The sequence below is a fragment of the Eretmochelys imbricata genome, chromosome 17 (genome assembly GCF_965152235.1).
Source record: "Eretmochelys imbricata isolate rEreImb1 chromosome 17, rEreImb1.hap1, whole genome shotgun sequence".
Taxonomy (NCBI): Eukaryota; Metazoa; Chordata; order Testudines; family Cheloniidae; genus Eretmochelys; species Eretmochelys imbricata.
Window position 1 is genome coordinate 196,459 of NC_135588.1, and position 21,867 is coordinate 218,325.

The 21,867-nt window shown below is 42.1% G+C and overlaps 1 protein-coding gene across 5 annotated transcripts in view; it reads right to left on the minus strand.

Annotated features, from left to right (window-relative positions):
- MYO1C (myosin IC) overlaps positions 1–21,867 on the minus strand; it is a 108,649-nt gene that overhangs the window by 43,745 nt on the left and 43,037 nt on the right. For all 5 annotated transcript variants that reach the window (XR_013348233.1, XM_077836392.1, XM_077836389.1 and 2 more), the window contains 13 exons: positions 20,618–20,773; positions 19,811–19,926; positions 16,061–16,259; positions 15,161–15,241; positions 12,866–13,045; positions 11,859–11,957; positions 11,504–11,617; positions 10,301–10,372; positions 9,891–10,010; positions 9,528–9,610; positions 8,646–8,751; positions 6,921–7,001; positions 935–1,026 (listed from right to left, as the gene is read on the minus strand). Coding sequence is in view for 4 of the 5 variants with exons in the window: in XM_077836389.1 (XP_077692515.1) it covers positions 935–1,026; positions 6,921–7,001; positions 8,646–8,751; positions 9,528–9,610; positions 9,891–10,010; positions 10,301–10,372; positions 11,504–11,617; positions 11,859–11,957; positions 12,866–13,045; positions 15,161–15,241; positions 16,061–16,259; positions 19,811–19,926; positions 20,618–20,773 (1,499 nt within the window). In the remaining variant the exon portion in view is untranslated. The remainder of the gene's footprint in view (positions 1–934; positions 1,027–6,920; positions 7,002–8,645; positions 8,752–9,527; positions 9,611–9,890; positions 10,011–10,300; positions 10,373–11,503; positions 11,618–11,858; positions 11,958–12,865; positions 13,046–15,160; positions 15,242–16,060; positions 16,260–19,810; positions 19,927–20,617; positions 20,774–21,867) is intronic.

A 21,867-nucleotide genomic window follows, 5' to 3' on the forward strand; every position in this document is an offset into this window, starting at 1 on the left:
AATCTTGTTACCTATTTGAAGAATATCAGAGGGGTAGCCATGTTAGTCTATATCCACAAAAACAATGAGGAGTCCGGTGGCACCTTAAAGACTAACAGATTTATTTGGGCATTTATTTGGGCTTTCGTGCATAAAAAGCCCTTCTCTTCATGTGCCAGTATATTTATGCCTGCATCCGTAATTTTCACTCCATGCATCTGAAAAAGTGGGCTTTTTATGCACAAAAGCTTATGCCCAAATAAATCTGTTAGCCTTTAAGGTGCCACCGGACTCCTTGTTATTTGAAGAATGTCTCATCCACTTCCTCTTCTTCATTTGATGGTCTATAACAGACTTCCACAATAACATCACTACTATTCTTTTCTCTTTTTAGCTTCATTTTTGTTAGTTATACTCACTTATTCTGTTGTGTTAACAGAGGCTATGTCTACACTACTGCGATAAGTCGACCTACGCTATGCAACGCCAGCTATGTGAATAACGTAGCTGGAGTCAACATATCTTATGTCAAGTTACCATGGGGTCTACACCGCAGGGGGTTGACAGCAGAAACTCTCCCGTCGACTTATCTTACTCTTCTTGTCGGGGGTAGAGTACAGAGGTCAACTGGAGAGTGATCTGCTGTTGATTTGGTGGGTCTTCACTAGACCCACTGAATCAATCACCGGTGGATCGATCTCAGAGCTTCGATACTGGCTGTAGTGTAGACCTAGCCTTAGAATCTAAGCTCTTTGGGACAGCAAGTATCTTTTGCTTTTTTGCACTTCCCAGCACAATGGGAGCCCACTATGACTGGAACCTCTGCATGCTACTGTAATACAAATACACTAACAGGTACAGCAGAGACTGGGTATATTTAAAACCCATTAGCTTTATTCTGTATTGTGTCCCTCCTCACAAAGACAAAACTAGCAACAGCTACTTGAACACTCACGTGAGAAAATGAGGATGATTCTTCACCGTTTCCTCTAGCTTCTCCAAAAATGTCATATCTGTGGCATCCCCAGGTCTCAGACACTCCTCATCCTATAGAGAGAGGAATCAGCAAACACAGCAATACTTGTACTAGAGAGGCTGCCTAATTCACTCACATAATAAACAACTGCTGGGTTGAAAAGGAGAATTTTTTTCTTCCTGGAGACTAGTTAGACTTTTAGATTCTTTCCGGCCAGCAGAAGACGACAAGTACGGTTTGACTTTTGGTGAGAGGTGGTCTCCCTATGTACGAAGAACTTGCCTGCTCCCACAGTTCAGTTGAGTTTTCAAGAGCAGAACAATTAAAATCTGACCATAAAATGAAGTCAGATCAAGCTCTGTAACTCTAATCTATGTACAGAATTGATTCTAAAAAAGAAAGGAATTTAGACTGGTTTAGGAGGTCTCAAAGAAAGAAACTGATCAGATTTGCCCTTCAGTTTTCTGTGCCAGTTAAGCAAGAATATATAACATTATTATTTAGAGCTAGTATTACAGCACTGCCCATAACTGTAATAAGTGCCCCATTTTGCTTGTAAAAATACACAAAAAGACATTTCCTGCTTCAATTGCTGACAACCTAAGAATACAAGTGACCTCCAAAGGGAGAAGAGGAAAACAGTTAAATATATACAGTTTCTATACACATTTACATTTTTTTGTTTTTTATAAATAGATAAAGCAAGATCTACTTATCCTCAACTGCCACCTAACCTACCTATCACTAGTTGGCTGGTTGCTTTGCATTCAGAACAGCAATACAGGAGGGGGTTTAGCATCCAACAACAGCCTGCAAAATGCTCCTACTGAGCCCTGCTTAACTGGCATGAGTACATTATTTATAGTGTTTAGAGAATATATCTGCAGCAAAGCCCTGGTAGTTGCTTCACAAGTTTCCAGTTCAGGATGATGCCACTGAACTAGTAGAGGACACTAAGGCAACTCAGAAGTTCTCTAGAATTGAAAATACCAGGTACAAGGATGCTACCTGAAGCAAGCTTGCTGTTTTGTTTCCTTCCTTTTTGGGAGATGGAAAAATGCAGACCCAGTGAACACACATTGTCCCTGGGGGTCTTCTTAAAAAAAAAAAGAGGGTCTTAATTTTAGAATTAAGAAGTTCACTGTCTTCAAAGTAAAGGTCCTTGGTTGTTATTTGTTCCTCCCTGGGGATTTCCTAGGACTGGAGTCAGGGAGACCACCTCATTGTTACCAATATAGCCACAGTACACACCGTGGTGTCAGACATATCCAGTGCAGCCTATAGGAAAGTGTGGGCTATCCAATGCCCCTCAGTCATGATGGCTCTCAGCTCCTCTCAATGGTCCTGTGGTAGCTTGTCCAGAAATGGAGACAGCTTATCCCAGCTCCAATTCAGAGGAGAGCCTGATAATTAGCCACACACACATCTGGTGGCTGACTAACGAATAAACCTTGCACGAGATAAGGTCTAGTTTCTTTGGGTCCGGCTCTAGGAGGTATTTGTTATTTTTGACCTTTCCTTGACAGCAGCCACTACAAGCAAATGTAGTACTGGGAGGGAATAAAAGTATTCAAATCCCTTGGAAGGGACATGGTACCTTCCTTCTGCTCGCTTGGATGTCACTAGCGTCAAGGCTGGTGTATGCCATAGGTCCTATGTCAGCTCCAGTGGTCTTTCATTAATTGGCATGGGGAGCCTGTTTGGCAAGGAAGGGTGCGAAATATCCAGGATCTCGTGGGAATTTGGCTGCATTACTTCTAGTGGTATATCCACTATCTCTGCCATGTGTTTAATGAGCTCTTGGAATAATTTAAGATCATCCACTAAGGAAGACATAGAGAGGCTTACTGCCTCATCGGGGGAGGATGAGATCACAGCAGGAACAAGTTGTTCTTCCCCTTGTGGTTGTTGTTCCTCATAATTTTCCTCCTCCTCCTTTCTTTCCAGGACCTGGGGCTTCACTAGTTGGCCTGACTGGGATGGTCCATATTGTGTCTTTGAAGAGGGGAGGTCTAACCCTGGAAGGGGCAGATGATGCAGGCTTACACGAATACGGCTGTACACCCAAGTGTGTCCAGTAGAGACAGTGTTGGTAGGGATATAAGTACTGAGGTGGGAGACACACAGGAGGGTACCAAGATAAATGTTTCCTATGAGTCCAGGTCTTCTCCTACTTTCCTTTGTAGAATCCTCCCTCGCGTGCCTTCCTGGTTCCCAATATGGTACCCCAGGGGGGAAGGCGAGTGGGTGGGAGATGTGTCTAGATGGGGATGAGGAGAAAGCGAGTGACCATTCTATCCAGAGTGGCCTGCATATAAAGGGAGAAGTTGGTACTGGAGATACCTCCCTGACTTGCTGTACCAACAGTGCAGTAGTTGGTGGCTTAGATATCACCATCCTCAGCCTCTCCAGGAGAGGCAGCTGTAGTGTCAGGCCCAAAAGTCTCTCGGTACTCTGTATGCTTTGGGTACCAAGACAGCAAGTATTGCCGGGTACTGAAGAACACGGTTCTGAGGTGAGCAGTTCCCAAGGCTCTGGGTACTGAGAGAAAAAATAGTCTGCAGATATGGTGGGTGCAACTGGGGCTCTCTTAGTAGTCTGTACTGGGGCATTTCACAGGACCTTTTCAGACTTTTGGCCCTTAGGAGGTTGAGCCTGAGATGAGTCAGAAGTCTGATGATGCTTGTATCTTGACTTGCCAGGCATCTGAGAAGGGGACCTTGGCGCATCCTTTCTCCCATCGTTCCTTCCCGTCAGAAGACTGATGCCAGAATGGAGATGGATGACTGGGGTCTCTTAATAGATGTGACCCAAGAGCTCAGGGTGGAATCTTAGCTCACAAGGCCACTAATGGAGAGGAACTGATCAGAGGACCATAGACTGGTTTTGACCTACGTCTCAGTGTCTGAGAAAGCGTGTTTTGAACTCTTGAGGAGGAACAACTTCTGGTGGGCTTCTCTAGCATGCTGATTGTGCTTAGAGAAAAACCAACATATGGAATATTGCTTGGGGGTATGTCCCTCTCCTAGGCTGAGCAGGAACTGGGAATACCAGTTGTTATGCAGCACTGAAACTTAATGAGAGGCAGGTTTTGAACCCTGATGATTTAGCTTCTGCCATATTGCTAGCATCTTTGTGGGTGCGGGGGGGGAGGGGTGGTATAGGTCTACCTACACTGAAACTTATCTAAGAAAAATTATATATAAAGTATTAGCCAACAGGCAATAACTATATGAACTAACTAACCACTAAAGTTGCTAACTAATACCAGCACAGTGAATAGGGAAGTGGACACTGCAGAGATTCTGTCTCATTGCCACAAGCGGTAAAAAGGAACTGAGGAATAGTTGTGCCTGCTCTGCCCTTTATGCCTTTGGACCGGGAGGGAGGACAGTCCAGGACATCTAGAGTGCAGGTACTGCCCAAGTGGATACTGCTGACCAAAAGAATCCAATCTTGCATTCATGGGACACACATGCACCAAGAATGGAACCCATGAGGACAATCACTCAAACCTGTAGCAGAAGCTGAGCAATGTTGTAGCCTGCGTTTCCTTGGCTCCCCTCTCCCATCCCAGTCACTTCAGTGGGAGAATTCCTCTCCCATCTTCACAGAAGGAACAGCAGCTAGGTTTCGGGAGGGGAGCCAGGCAAATCCATTTTGCCACTTAGTTAAGCTGCCACAGTGGCTGCTCTCTCTCACTGCTGCTGGGAGCAGGAGATCAAAGATCAGGTGGCTACTTTGGTGGTCACTCACTCTGCTTCTTCTGAACAGCATTCACACACCGCTATGGCTGTATTATTTTTACAACCTGAGAGTCGGAATAGCAAAATTAAAAATAGGGCTGTCAAGCAATTAAAAAAATTAATCATGATAAAAAAAATCGCGATTAATCACGCTGTTAAACAACAATAGAATACCATTTATTTAAATATTTTTGGATGTTCTCTACATTTTCAAATAAATTGATTTCAATTACAACACAGAATACAAAGTGTACGGTGCTCACTTTATATTTATTTTTATTACAAATATTTGCACTGTAAAAAAGAAACCAAAGAAATAGTATTTTTCAATTCACCTAAGTACTGTAGTGCAATCTCTTTATCATTAAAGTTGAACTTACAAATGTAGAATTCTGTACAAAAAAAGTGTACTCAAAACAATGTAAAATTTTACAGCCTGAAGTCCTCTCAGTCCTACTTCTTGTTCAGCCAAACAAGCCAAACTTGCTCAGACAAACAAGTTTATTTACATTTGCAGGAGATAATGCTACCTGCTTCCTGTTTACAATGTCAACTGAAAGTGAGAACAGGCATTCGCCTGGCACTGTTGTAGCCGGGGTCGCTAGATATTTCTGTGCCAGATGCGTTAAAGTTTCATATGTCTCTTCATGCTTCAACCACCATTCCAGAGGACATGCATCCATGCTGATGACTGGTTCTGCTCGATAACAATCCAAAGCAGTATGGACCGACGCATGTTCATTTTCATCATCTGAGTCAGACGCCACCAGCAGAAGGTTGATTTTCTTTTTTGGTGGTTCGGATTCTGTAGTTTCTACATCAGAATATTGTTCTTTTAAGACTTCTGAGAGCATGCTCCACACCACGTCCCTCTTAGATTTTGGACCGCACTTCAGATTCTTACACCTTGGGTCAAGTGCTGTCGCTATTTTTAGAAATCTCACATCACTACAATTCTCCCCCAAGGAGTTCAGTCACAAACTTAATTAATGCATAATTTTTTTAACGAGCATCATCAGCATGGAAGCATGTCCTCTGGAATGGTGGCCAAAGCATGAAGGGGCATATGAATGTTTAGCATATCTGGCACGTAAATAACTTGCAACGCTCACTACAAAAGTGCCATGCAAATGCCTGTTCTCACTTTCAGGTGACATTGTAAATAAGAAGCAGGCAGCAGTATCTTCCGTAAATGTAAACAAACTTGTTTGTCTTAGCGATTGGCTGAACAAGAAGTAGAACTGAGTGGACTTGTAGACTCTAAAGTTTTACACTGTTTTGTTTTTGAGTGGAGTTATAAAAAAAAAAATCTACATTTGTAAGTTACATTCATGATAAAGAGGTTGCACTATAGTACTTGTATGAGGTGAATTGAAAAATAGTATTTATTTTATCATTTTTACAGTGCAAAGATTTGTAATAAAAATAATAATATAAAGTGAGCATTTTACACTTTCTATTCTGTGTTGCACTAGAAATCAATATATTTGAAAATGCAGAAAAACATCCAAAAATATTTAATAAATTTCAATTGGTATTCCATTATTTAACAGTGTGATTAATTACAATTAATTTTGTTAATCATGATTAATTTTTTTTTAGTTAATCACATGAGGTAGCTGCAATTAATCAATAGCCCTAATTAAAATCTTTTGCAAAAAAAAGTTCTCTTGACTATAGGCGCTCTGCTCAGAATCCCCCTTCCCCGCAACACAGGACATTCTTAGTCAGCCAGTTTAAAGGGCCCAGGGGGGAAACTTTGGTGTATTCAGGCATTTGTTTTCTGTTTTTCTTGGGAGGTTCTTGCTTCTTCTATACTCTCAGATGTGATTAATGGGAAATTTATTTGTGCATATGCATTGTATGGCATTATAGATATACCCCAATAAAAATATAAGTTAAAACAGTTTTGCTTAAAAAGAAGCTTCTATCTTATTCAGTGTAAAGCTCTTAATGAACAGTATTGTGTGGTTAGAAATGCCAGCAAATGCAAAAACATGCATGGAAGACGGTTAGCCTCTGGGTCTACCACACATGGTTCATACCCAACACTAGGCTCTACTCACTTCTCTACCTCCCTCTGCAATCCTGACACTCCCACAAACAACCTGTACACCAGCCTCCACTTCCTTTTCACCTACGACTAGTCACTTCCCATTATGCTCCTAAATATCTTCAATTAAAAATATATATAAATAAATACAGGTTTGTCAACTCACCAAAATAGAAATTATGCCTTTGAATTTCTCTTCCACCAGATCACAAATGATTTTGTTATTGAAATACTGGACAGGTTCCCACTGCCATTCACAAAGAGACACACACAATTAAAGACAGGTTAAAGATCTTGATTCTGCACTGGAAGGAAATAGTCTCAGTGATCACTGTATTTCAGAGGATAGAAAATATTTAAAACAGTCTTCCTGAGGCCCACATGTCAAGTATGAAAGATACCAGTACATTTCTTTCTTAAATATACATTTATTTTTCTGATCTGTTTTTTTTTTTTTTGTTTGTTTGTTTTGCCAGAGAGAGGGTGAACATCTTTGTCCCATCACAGTCAAAAGGAAAGGGGAAACCTATGCAACCAAGCTCTCTATTCTGAAATATGGCTGTAGCGGACAGCCTCCCTCTCTAGAATAAGTCTGACTCAAATACACTAGGCAGTTGCAACTAGAAATATAAAATCTTATATTATGGAACTCAACTAATATAGACCTGGGGTTCTTGTTCCTGCTATGCATATGCCACACAAAAAGACTGACTATTCCTGAAACCAAACCCCCTCAAATGAAATATTTATCTTTGTTCCAGGTCATCACTGAGTCCTGTTGTCACAGTTTCTCATCTTTCATTCAGATTTGTGAGAGGTAGTCTCCCTAACAAATAGCAGCCGATCTCTGTGGTTGCTGCTCTGAAAAAGGTCTCCAAGTTCTGAACGCAGGATTCAAGAGAAAGAACCTCTTCAGAAACTGGGAACCAGGCTACTCACAAAATATATTTAGTTGGTGGTAGTAACAAACAGGTCAGGGAGGAGCAGAGAAATTTCTAAAGGGCTGTCTTACAGCATCCTTATTCTCCTGTCTATCTGGGTTCTTCTGTAGAACCCATCAGTGTAGCATCTGAGTGCTTTGTAGCCAGCACCAGGTACCTGCACACAATCTCCAGACAGTAAGTAAGCAGAGAATCCACCACAGACGCTTCTGCTATTTCTTAATTATATAACTGCATGGATCCCAACAGTAGCTCATAAAAGATCAAACGCAACTCAGTCACCATTCTGCCCTTCCTACAAGCCTTGCTTGGAAGGCTGAAAGGCAGGAGTTTGGGTTTTGCTGAAGCAAGGCTTCAGCAAGAAGAAAACAGAACAATTTTCCATAAATAAATTGATAGGATCTACATTTTCTGGCAGCAAAATGTCAAACGGCCACAATGTCATGTGGCATTCTTGACAGGACAAGAATTCATGGATTAATTCTGATGTTTGATTGCCTCCAGGTTACAAATGCAATAGCTGTGAGCAAAACTGCAGGACTTTCAGTGCCAAACACACAGCTTCTAACCCAGCAAGCTACAAGATAACTTTCCTTAGCTGAGAGCAGAATTAAGATTTTTATGCGTTGTATAGACAAAGGACTACAGAACAAAATAATCACTAATGCTGGAACAGGTCTAGTTCTAATCTGAATGGGTTTTGCTTGAATAAATACTATCACCTGTGAGCAGGTGATTGCATGTGCAAAAACAGAGCCCAGTTTGAAGCCCCTTTTGTGTGAAGCAGTTCTTGTGGATCACACACAGACAAATAAGGCGAAAATAAATATTTATTTCCAAATTCTTGCTTTACATACTGTAAATTATTATCAGCTCCCTTTAATTAGCTGGCCTCTCCCAATAGGACATGCTACAGAGGAAACAATACAAAATGAGGTCTTGGCTCTTACCGCTATGCCTTCTGACTCATACTCCTCTTGTTCTGATTTTAGTGTGAGTTCTATGAAGAGCTGCTGCAGTTTTTCATTACAATAATTGATACAAAACTGCTCAAAGCTGTAAACAATCAGAAAGAATTAGTCACTCCCACACCGTATTTCAATAAAACAAAGTCTGCACCATTTTGGTCAGGCACCATGCATAATCTGGGTACAAATCAAGAGAGAGAGAAGCAAGAGATCTAGAGACTCATATGAGCTCTAAAGAGATGAACCAATGAATAGTCAGATTCGCCCCAGAAGAGAGAAAGAGCCATCAGAGGTAAGCAAGGAGGAACATGGGTTCAGCAGACATAAAGAAAGGCCTATCTACACTAAAAATCCAACAATGGATATCTGCCATAGTTAGGTTCCAGGCTCCAATAAAATTCCATAAAATAATTCTATATTGTGTTCTCTCATTCACACTACAACAAAAATGTGTTAGGAGGAGGAAACCCATACCACACAACTACATGCTGGTGTGATTACAGCTGTCATGTAGACAGGCTCCAAGATGGGCAAAAATCAGTTTCACATCCTTGAAAAATTAAGATGATAAACAGTAGTGAATGCTGAGTTCTAGCAGGGTCCCAACTAGGCACAGCGGTCCCTATCTAGAGATGTTAAAAATAGGCCTCTCGCTCAGAAGGCGTTTGCCTACTACTATCAGGTATTTTGTTGATTTCCTGAAGCTGAGACCTAATCTCATGTTACATAAACCTCTCCTATTAAAAAAGCGCCAGGCATGGGGAAGCCTGTTATTCTAATGTTGAGGGAAGGAAATGAAACAACAGGATTAAATCACAGGAAACAAGGTTATTCAAAGTTCAAAGACGTTGAGGTGAAACAAACCTATTGTGCTGGAAAACCTCAAATCCATAAATGTCAAGCAGCCCTAGAACTGTTGCACTCCTCCAGCCTGGGCACTCTGCCTCCTGTAACAAAGACACAAAATACTCTGTCACATTTGGTGTAGCTTTAATCATTAGGCTCAAAAGCAGTTGCCAACCTCCACTGCTACCTTCCCATATAATTCTAGTGTCTGGTCCTCACTCCTCTCAGTGAGAGAGGAATGCAGTCAGAAAATCATTGTTCAGTATTGAGCTGAACCTCTTCCCTGCTTCCTAGTTCAACCGTTTGAACTCACACTTCCCACCCACTTAGTAGCACAGTCTATAGTATGATCACGGGAGTGCAAGTGAGAGATAAATTTACCTTGTAGGCAAGAGACTTATTAATCTTATTCACTAGCCAGGAGAAGGTGCGCCCATATACTGCCTTGGCTAGAGCATCTCGTGCATAGGCTGCCTGCTCCAAATTCAGAGGACTGACCAACTGCATGTGGAAGAAGAGACAAGACAAATTCGAACAGTCAGCCCACTGAGCAATGCAGTCTTCGTAACACAATACTAATAACTAGCTGTGCACACATCACAATCTCCCAGCAGTACTGGTTACTAGTCACAAGTAGGTTACATGAGACCAAGAAACGCAGAGAAAGTTTCCTCTCAGACCTGTGAGAAATCTGTAACCGGAAGGTGAACTGTTTAACCTGATAACAAAGCAGCCTATATTAGTTAGCTTCAGTTCTGGATGTCTCCCAATTTACCAGTTCATGTTCTCACCTCTTCCCCTTTTGCTATGATCGTCTTGTGGATCAATGCTTCCCGGAGCACAGAGCCCTCAACCCCCAGGAGCTGCAAACCACCAAAAGGAAAACTCAATTAGAGAAAGTATTATTAATTTCACATCTGTTTTAGAGACATCAGAAACTTTAGCCCCACAGCTAATGAAGTCCCGCTCTTCACTGATTAACACATCCTGTCCACTGCTGAGATACACAGTGATTCACTCCTCATTCTAGTAGGCACATGCACTCAACAGAAAGATAGGTGACTGGACATTACTGGTTTACCAGGACCATTCCAGCAGAATGCACAGAAAAAATCTGTTACCCACGTTTCATAACTGTTCTTTGATATGTGTTGCTCTTATCCATTCTATTCTAGGTGCGTGCGCACCCATGTGCACAGTCGTCAGAAACTTTTGCCTTAGCAGTATCCACAGGATCAGCTATGACGCCCTCTGAAGTGCTACGCTCATGCATCGGTATGTAAGGCACCGTCGGCCCTATGCCCTCTCAGTTCCTTGAACCACCTTGCCTTGCAATTGGGACTGAAAAGCTTGGCAGGCCAGGCAAACCGCCCTGAGCTCCTTGGCATTTATGTGAAGGGAGCAGTCAATCCCTAACGAGCGGCCTTGAATACTGAGATTCCCTAGGTGGCTCCCCATCTGAGGTCCAAAGCGTTGGTCATCAGAGTCAGCGACGGGGACAAGCCCACAAAGGGAACTCCCTGCAAGACCGACACAGAGTCCGGTCATGACACCAGAGATGCCCAAACGTGGTTTGGCACTTTGACTACCAAGTCTAGGTCGTGTCTGTTGGGGATGTACACTGATGCCAACCATGCCTGCAACAGCCGGAGATGGAGCCGGGCACATCGAACCACATAGCTGCAGGCCGCCATATGACCTAACAACTGTAGACAGGTATGGGCAGTAGTAAGGGATGATCCCTTACATGGGATATTATCGCCAACATGGCTTGGAAGCGGGACTCTGGGAGGAATGCTCTTGCCCTCATGGAGTGCAGGAATTGGGTAAAATTTTAAACCTGTTAACCTCTGACCTTAATTATTTCATACAGAAAAGTGACCCTTTAATAGTGTCAGGATCTAATAACTACTAAATCTTACCCTGGAGTAATACAAAAGCAACAGAACCAATTACACTGGTATATGGGAATGTCTCCAAGGGTTTATACTCACCCTAGCCAGATATTTAATCTGGTTCTCTGTGGTCACCTGAGCATTGCCCTGTTCATCGGCAGCAAACTGCACATTCCCCAGGTGCAACACACTAGCGACAATGCTCAGTAAATCCTAGTACAAGAGAAAGAAGAAATAATGGTCAAGAAGATGGGAATAAATATGGATCAAATCTTAGGTGGGATGGGGGGGAGAAAGGGGAGTTTCTTTATATGTCCATCAGTAGGAGACATTTTTACATTTAGCTTTCTGCAGGGCACTCATTCAAAGGCTGCCTCCTGGCAGAAAGAACTAACTGAAGCAGGACAGACCTCTAATGGGAGAAAACTCAGATGTACTTCAAGCCATTTCTTACCTCTACCTCATTGTCGTTGAAGTTAATGACGGACAGGGCCCTTCGCACAACCTTCCAGTCATTTTTATCACTGATGGAACTGACCCTGGCACACTGACCCTAAAAAACACAGATTCTGAGATTTAGTAATCCTTGCAGCCTGACGCATTGTACATACAGCCCACATAGTTCTATCTTGTGTTAATTGTTACAGAAGGGGCCATCTCACCAATATCTTTATAACTCTGTGAAATCATAGAATCATAGAATATCAGAGTTGGAAGGGACCTCTGGAGGTCATTTAGTCCAACCCCCTGGACAGAGCAGGACCAATCCCCAACTAAATCATCCCAGCCAGGGCTTTGTCAAGCCTGACCTTAAAAACTTCTAAGGAAGGAGATTCCACCACCTCCCTAGGTAACGCATTCCAGTGTTTCACCACCCTCCTAGTGAAAAAGTTTTTCCTAATATCCAACCTAAATCTCCCCCACTGCAACTTAGACCATTACTCCTTGCCCTGTCATCTGCTATCACTGAGAATAGTCTAGATCCATCCTCTTTGGATCCACCTTTCAGGTAGTTAAAAGCAGCTATCAAATCCCCCCTCATTCTTCTCTTCTGTAGACTAAACAATCCCAGTTCCCTCAGCCTCTCCTCATAAGTCATGTGTTCCAGACCCCTAATCATTTTTGTTGCCCTTCACTGGACTCTCTCCAATTTTTCCACATCCTTCTTGTAGTGTGGGGCCCAAAACTGGACACAGTACTCCAGATGAGGCTTCACCAATGTCGAAAGTAAGGGAAAGATACTGAGAAGTAATAAACTAAGAATCACATCTATCCTATAATACAGGATAGTTGGTAATGATCATCATTATTAAACTTTCACCCAGAAAGTTACTCTCTCCTTACAGATCAACACTCTGATCTCTCCTTCAACACCAACAAAGTCTATCACGTAAGGATAGTTTTTCCCTTTACTGAACATGCAAACCAGGAAATTAGCAAACTGCAGGACCCTGTTCACACCTTCACTAGATAATGGTACTGTTGGGGGTTCTTCTCAAGGCCCAGACGCCGCAGTAGGTCATCTTCCCCTCCCTCTAACAGCTGGTAGAAGATGTGAAAGTTCCTCTCTCCATGATTCTGATGGACAACCCGAGATTTCTCCAGTAGGTAGTTCAGGATATGACCCCCCACAGGTGCACCCTAAACCAAAGAAGATAAATTGAAACATCCTGCTTCTTTGATGGCAGAATATCAAAGACTAAGAGTTTGGAATAATGGGTCACAAAAAGTAGAAGTAATCTTTGTCATGTAATAGCATAAACTAACAAATACTCAGTGTGGGTTTGAGCTCTTGGACTTCCACAGAGTAGATCGAACACAAAGTATTAGAGAATAAAACTCAGAATATAAAACCATTACACAGATCAATATTACAGCTCACCTTGAATGTGTTCACTGCTGGTCACTCCATCACAAAAAACTTATATATGTCTCTTGACATGGATTCCATCCATGCCTCTAATAATTTTGTTGCTCTTCTCTTGTCCTTTTTCATTTCTGCTATATTAGAAACAAGGATGGAGTCCAGGGTCGAGAGATATTTAAAAGATTAGGATGATTTCTGTCTATCTAGGTTTTTACACTATGTTAATTCTCATGGCATTGTGGTATTTACTTTAGAAAGGAAACAAACAAAATACACAAGATAAAGCTATATACAATAATTCTACACAGAAGACTAAGGTTGCCTCTGCAATCTTAATTCTGTCCCTTTGTGCATATTCATAGTCTTTAATTTCTTTTTCCCACATTCTCCCCCCCCTCCCCAAGGCCCCATTATCCTCCATATTTTTATATATATATCTATATATATATATAAATGGAGGTGATTTAGTTAATGCTGTGTTCTAACATGGGCTAAAATGGAGCAGAGATTCTTATTTTTCTCTAAAAGTAGGTGCCCAACTGATGTCAGATTTTTCACTGGATTAATTTTTATGCCATTTGAACTTTGTGTAGTTTTGATTTGGTTTCTCTTATTGTGGTAGGAAAACTTTGAATTTGGGCCCTGGCTGAAATCTTGCCTGGGCAGTCCTACTTTTCACTATTGACATATTTCCTACAAAACACTGACTAGCTATTCATAGTTTGGTAGAGAGGTGGCCCTGAAGAGAAAGGGTGTAATGGGAAGGTTTTCTAAAATGTTTAGTTTAGGGTCATTTTTAGCTATTATTTGCATTATAACTGAAAGTTTGTGAGCTGTGCCTACAAGTAGGATTAGTTGTTGATGGGAGCTGGACACGCACAAAACCGATAGATAGCACACCAAACCTTCCACATAATGAGCTACACTTTTCTCTCAGAGTTTACCCTACAACAGAGAACGGTTCACGCTCAGCTGCTGGCGGATAAAATATTCTCCTGCCACACTTCTACCTTGTCTCTCTAATATCCCGGGATCACCACAACTACAACAACACTGCAAACACACTTCTACCTCCACAGATCTTCCTCTCTCTCCTCTCTGCCAATAATACCCACCCCCAATTAAACTTTAAAAAACTCCATGGCATTAATACATACACAAAAATTCGCTAGAAGCTATGAGGGTTGCTGCACACACCACATACTTGAAACAAACCCACAAAGGCAAGGGAAGGAGAAGTTCAACTCCCTAACAGTAAATACCTTACCACTGCCACTACAACCATACACTGCAACCTTAACTCTTCCCCCCTTAGGGATACGAGCCTTTCATCACCTCCTTTAATAACCATTGTGCACACAACCCTTTATTAAACTACCCTCCCCTCAGCACAACCAACTACTGCACTACACATCCACAATCACTAGGGTTGGGAAAGGTGTTTGTGAACCAGGATGAAAACAGCGCAGTGTTATGGTCGTCGTGAATCATCTGTGGTGCACAGTACTTGTGGTAATGGTAAGGTGAGTGCTTGTGGGCGGAAGAACAGAGTCTCTGTACCTTTTGGCTTGACTTTTCACTTTCTTAACTTTCGTGTCTGTGTCAGGCATGCTGTGCCTGTAGCAATTCTAGCTGCTTCACAATGAAGTGTGTGTATCTATATCTATATATATATATATAGATACACACACACACACACACATATACATACACACACAATTATAAATCTGAACAACTCTTTGTACCCAAACTTTTCTGAAACAGTAGACTTCATTCACAAGAGGCAGGTAGGGTTTTTACTATACCTGAACTGTTGGTGCAGATCTCAATATCTATGTGCTTGGGCATCCAAGCAAGACTACAATGAGGTATATAAAACAGATTTTCACCTTGTAATCAAACTGCACATCCATGTATTTCCCAAATCGGCTGGAGTTATCATTCCGAAGGGTTTTTGCATTTCCAAATGCCTGAATTAAAAAGATAACAGATAAAAAAAGTAAACAGTCTTCAAAAACAAGGAAACCATAAAATAGGGCATTTTAAAATATTTTTCACAAACCTGCCAGTGGCTTATGTACTGGCCTACAGACACAGGTTTGTCTACCCCTGAGTGACATATGTTTTGCCAGCATAAGTGGTAGTGTGCACAGCACTATGTCAGCGGGACAGCTTTTCCTGCCAACATGCTACTGCCGCTCTTTGGGGGTGGTTTAATTATGTTGACAGGAGCGCTCTCTCCCATTGGCATAGAGCGGCTACATGAGAGATCTTACAATGGGGTAGCTGTACCACTGTAAGCTCTCTAGAGTAGATATAGCCTAAGAAGAAAGTAAGCAGCTACCTGAGTTCTGATTGTTTGAGCTGTACGCATACTGCAAATGTAAGGTTATTACCTTGCATGGGCCTGTTAAACCACTCCTCTCCTCCTTGCAAAGATTTATCCTAATCCCACCCCCTGTTAGGAAAATGCATCACCCGAAGAAGTCTTGCATCTTCCCCCATCACCAGTATGATTTAATAGGAACTCATTAGCCTGCACACAATGGTCACAGACCTCCCAGCCTTGGCCAAGCTGGCCAAACTTCTCCCTCCCACAGGCCCACACCCAGAACATTGTTTTGAACGGGTGGTGGAAACAGTAAAGGGAACTGTAAGGATTGTACAGAACTGGACACTAGAGGTCACTATAACACCAGAAAAATGCAGCACCAAATACATATCTGTTGTAAATCAAAGACTGAGTTGCCTACACAATGCCAAGTTTCATATCCTGGACTTCAAATTACCTCTAAGACTGGATTGGACTGTAGGAGGCGATCTTTCACTGTTTCAACTTGGTCACTGGCTGGACATGTCACTGCATAGTACTGAAGGATTTTCTTGGTGGCTTCAGTTTTTCCAGCTCCACTCTCCCCAGATATCAGGATACACTGATCCTTCCTCTCAATGCGCAGGGAACGATATGAGTTGTCAGCAATAGCATAACTAAGGAACAATGACAATTGGAAATTAAGTCTGCTTTCACAAACATGAAAGGCAGAGAATCCTCAGTTAGGCTTTTAGAGTTTCCACACCGTCACAATCACAACCAGAAGAAATGCCAACTCCAGCCCCAATATTTTAACAGTGCAAAATCCTAGAAAAGATGGCCCTTCAAGAATAGTATTTATATTGAGAAATTCTGATCCAAAGCTTCTATAATTATTGTTCACACCAGTTTTCTGGAGTAGTTCATACACCAAGTCTTGTTTAAATCAAGCTGGATCTTAGAATTTCAAACACATTCCTTGCAAAGAAAGGAGCATTAGCGAACAACAATTTCTTCTTTTGCTACTTAAGGTTTTGCTGTGTAAAATGTAATTTATTATAGTTTAACGAATTCCTCTCCCCTCTCTATCCAAATTCCACTTCTGGGGCATTTCCCAAATCAAAACAGTTGAATAAATGTAAACTGTATTTTAGTTTTAGAGTTTGCCTCTGGACTGCATATTCTTATGTAGGGGTTTTATAACCCACTTAAGTGAAAAGGAAAGGCCAACCGTACTGCATACCTTATATTTTGTGATGTATACCATTTATTTAGGGATGACTGCTGTCCACATTATTAATCACAGTCCCCTCCCCTTGCATGGTGACTCATCCCTACTTTGGATGGGGAAATTCTAGCCAGGATGTCTCAGTGTCTTCCCATTAACTGTAATGGCCCATAATTTGTCTCTTCCTGGGTAGTACAATGGTAGGTGCTTGAAACTAGTCTTGTCTGGCTGGGGTGGCAGTCCGTCCCTGCCTGGCTGACCACTGCCCTACTGTGAGGTAGAGGTAAAGGTAAAGCTTTACAAACCCAGTTCTCAATATACATAAATACATAAATTAATAAACACAGATTGTATACCTATCTCATAATGATTATTAAGTTCAGAACATTACAAGCTTTCAAAGAAGACCTTACTCAAAATTTTTGTACACAACCAGCTGATTAAATTGTTTCCTCTTGGGAGCTCAGACCCCCTGTTCTCTCTTTGGGGTGCCTGGACCCTGATTATCACAGACATATGCCAGGTTTCAGAGTAGCAGCCGTGTTAGTCTGTATTCGGAAAAAGAAAAGGAGTACTTGTGGCACCTTAGAGACTAACCAATTTATTTGAGCATAAGCCAGCATTTCAAGTCCATTGAGATAAACCTTTTTTCTTTTCAATGACTAGGTACTACAAACTCCACAGATAATCTGACTCAAGTGTTCCCACTAGCTTTAGGGTATTTTGATATTTGGATAGCAAGGTAGAATTGTTTTCATTTTATAAAGCCCATTTTTAAAAAAAAGGCTCAGAAAAATGGTCTGAATTGCTGCTAACAGTAATCGATGAAACAGCACACAGTCCAGTGCTTAAAATGAGTCTGTTTCCCATAACATTTAAAAATATTCAAATTATTTTCTGTGCAGCAATAATACCCCTAAAGGAGCTAGTCTGGAAATACCGTCTCCTATATCAGGATAGTATTGGCAGTCCTTGCACTTCGGATTTACTGAGCTGTACAGTTACAATTTCTCATCGACTTGTTGCAATGAGGGTGAGAATTTTTTTTTCTTGGACTGTTTGAAAGAGGAATACTTTGCAGGGCACATCTTCCCTGGTACAATGTATAACTGAATAGAAGCAGAACTGGGTAATGCTCCATACTTAAAAGGATTTGTTTAGTGCTGATAGAATCCTCAGTGTTGTACACTGCAAACAGATAAACAGCCCTTGTCCCCAAAATTTTACATTCTAATTAATGTATTGTGACGTGTCAGGCCAGATGGCTACAGGAGAGTGATACAAGGCAGACATATTAGCCCCAGGTTAAGTAGGTCCCTTTTCCCTGGGTAAGGTAACAGTGAAGGTTCCAGAACAATCAGGAACTTTCTGAAAACAATTAAGGGAGACAGGCTGATTAGAACACCTGCAGCCAATCAAGAAGCTGCCAGAATCAATTAAGACAGGCAGGCTAATCAGAGCACCTGGATTTAAAAAAAGGAACTCACTTCAGTTTGTGGTGTGCATGCGAGGAGCTGGGAGCAAGAAGCTGAGAGTAAAAAGGTGTACTACTAGAAGACTGAGAAGTACAAGCATAATCAGACATCAGGAGGAAGGTCCTGTGGTCAGAATAAAGAAGGTGTTGGGAGGAGGCCATGGGGAAGTAGCCCAGGGAGTTGTAGCTGTCACGCAGTTGTTACAGGAGCCACTGTAGACAGCTGCAATCCACAGGGCCCTGGGCTGAAACCCGGAGTAGAGGGCAAGCCTGGGTTCCCCCCATCCCTCCATCCCCCCAGCTCCCTACTTAATACTGGAGGAGCTGACCTGCACTGTGGGTTCCACCAGAGGGAAAGGTCTCTGGCCTGTTTCCCGATCCACTAGATGGATCAGCAGAGACTGCGGGGATTGTTCTTCTTCCTTTTCCCCATGCTGGCCAGTGATAAGGCTAACTGAGTGACCGGCACATTTGAGTCACGAAAGTGGATAAACTGAGGGCTGCCATGAACCTCTGAGGCAAGCAAATCCACCAATGAGCGCAGGACCCACCAAGGTAGAGGAGGAACTTTGTTATAGTACGTATAGACAGGATTCTGGATTTTCCCAAGCAATCATGTTTCTAGCATCACCTCATCATGTTTGTAACATATTCCCATCTCACTTGCACTGTTGAGTCACCTGCCAACAACAGGAAACAGCCCAAATAGTTCTCCCTGTCCCTTCAAAGGTCTTTGGAAGAAAGAGTCTTCAAGAGGTATCTCAGGATTGGGCCCTGGCTCAATTTGGTCAGCTAGGCTCACTCAGCTGTGTCCTCTCTCTCTCTCTCAAGCTTCAAAAATCTTTTATTTTAAATAGGAAATTGGGAACGTTCACCAGGCCATGTAAATAAATACATTCTTTGTTCCAATGGGCTCATGGTATCTTAGCAACAAGGGAAATACCAGATTAATATTGGTCAAGCAGTGACAGAGGAGGTAGGAAAAAAAAAATCACACACACACACCCCCTTTCCCTCAGTTTAGTCATAAACTGAATAAGCTGCTTAGCAGCAAGGGAAACTTAGAACCAGATCATCTACACACTGAATAACCCTGGAACAATGAGGTCTCTGGTCCTGCCTAGGCTGGATCAGCAGCTCAGATTCCTCTGAGTCTCAAATCACTTGGCCAGGAAGGAATTAACTCCCTTTCCAAACAACACTCTCAAAGGCAACTCACTCTCTTTGACAGGTTTCAGAGTAACAGCCGTGTTAGTCTGTATTCGCAAAAAGAAAAGGAGTACTTGTGGCACCTTAGTTAGTCTCTAAGGTGCCACAAGTACTCCTTTTCTTTTCACTCTCTTTGGAAAGAGAAGCAGGAATAAAACAGCCAGCCTTTCTAAAGGTCCCTTTTGCCCCCACTCCAGTACTCTGTTTGGGAAGATGGAAGGGAAAAAAAGTCTTGTATGTTTGCTTTCTGTAGATCAGTATTAAACCAGCCAGGTGGGAATAGCACAAACCGTATTGTTTACCCACAGGCCACTCACAGGTGAGGAGAGACTTCATAGAAACTGACGCCACGGTATCGCTCCATGTGTTGTTTGCTGTAGATTTCCAGATCCTTGTATGGATTTACTGACACCAGAACTGAGCCAATGTAAGTCTGAAAAGAGCCGAAAGGAAAAGCATTACATGAAGGCTAGCATCTGTTTCTACAAGAGCCTTCAGAATTACTCTGGAATCCCAGATATTTTTACAAGGCCAGCCTGAAACAAGGGCACTTGGAATGCTGCTACCAGCTTTGAAGAGAGAGTGACTTGGGAGTCTGAAGAAACAAACAATCTTGCAGCCAGTAAATGTGGGGCTACAGAACTTATACTGGATGTGTCCCTTTTTCCGAAAATGCTGCACTTACATCCTTTAGTGACTGCTTCAGTGCTTCTGGACATCCCAGCAATGCAGCTTCAGTACTGGGTTATTTTTGACTACTCATTCCAATATTTGGTATCAGAGCTAAGCTTGGGTTTGTTAAGACCACAACAGAATAGCTTTATGAAGTCGGAAGAATACAGTATGTGCTGGATTTTCAGTGGTGCCGGGCACTCAGAATTCCAGCGGAAGTTAACTGGAACTGCAGATGCTCAGCAACCCGAAAATCCGGCCCTATATATGCCAACATGTCAGTAAACAGAACGGGTCTGAGAAACATAATCATGGGCTATAAAAGGGGAGCTGGTGGACACCACCACATCCAGATCCCACACCTGCAGAACAAAATCACTATGTCCAGCTTTCAGAGCAAATATCCAAATTCTAGTCAAAGATCAGCACTCTGGCTGCTCTCTGCTACTTACATAGATCAGATTCTCCTTGAATCGTTTACGTAGGTTTTCAATAAAGGCTGCTTCGCTAGTAAAGTTCTCTAGCAGGACGAAATCCTGAACCCCCACACGGTCACGGGCTGTTAGAGCACTCTCCATTGTCAACCGGATACCGTCACTCCCTGCCGCCTGCAACCATAAGCAGTGAAATCAAAAGGCTGAGACTTTCATGACACACAGAGCACTTTGCCCACAAAGCACAGACACAGGACCAGCATACAAACAAGAGAAAATAAAGCAAACCCCATTAATAAAGCAACCCCCCAGTCACTTCACACTAGCAATGGCCAGTTTGCCAGAAGACAAGGTAGTTTTGGGGGGGGGGGGGGAGTTATTGCTAAAATTCCAATCAGTAATAAAGCAGGATCAAATCAATATCACAAGAACAATTATTACTTTGTCCACTCTTGAAAATATTTATACGGGTTGATATACCCACTTCCAGGAACTAGTAAACAGTGCTGAGATTAAGTATTCTTGTCATAACGAATAACTTACCTTCCTAGAATAATTTTGGATTTAAAAAAAAAAAAAAAGTATTAAACAGAATCCATATTTCCCCAAGGATCTTTCAGGAAGACTGAGTCTGAACTGGGTTCCTATTTCCATACCCTGTGGTAAATGACCTGCCTTGAGGTAAACAACCTTTCAGAGAGCAGCAGTAAATTGTTATTTACCAGCTGCGCATGCCTGAAGTGCTAACAAGTTGACAGCTCTAGTCCAGGCACCTTTTCCTGATTTCTGTCAACAGCACAACTGAAATTATAACAAACATCTATGAAGAATAATTAATATGAGAAAAGAGATTTCTTTTGCCTCACATATTACTTCTCTCTCCTCAACTGCACTCACCTCTTCTTTTTCATGCTGGCATAGATAGTACCCATCAGGAATCAGAGCTCTTTTCTCCTGTACAAATAACCACATGCCCAGGACATCTATATCATGCAGAATGGAAGAGCCCTCAGTGCAGTGCCCTAACCTGACTACAGTTTGATGTGCACAACATCATCTCAACATACAGCAAAAACCCAACACCCCCTTCACCAATAAGATCGCATCCCACTGTTGGATCATATTAAAGAAGTTCTGCATTAAAATCACAAATGAGTTTGATTCCCCATAGTTTAAATTCCAGGGTATTACTAATTAAGAGGTCTCTTGGTTTTTGGTATTGTTTCTCTCCCTCTGTGTGTGAAACTTGCAAGCTGCTAATTGCGTTA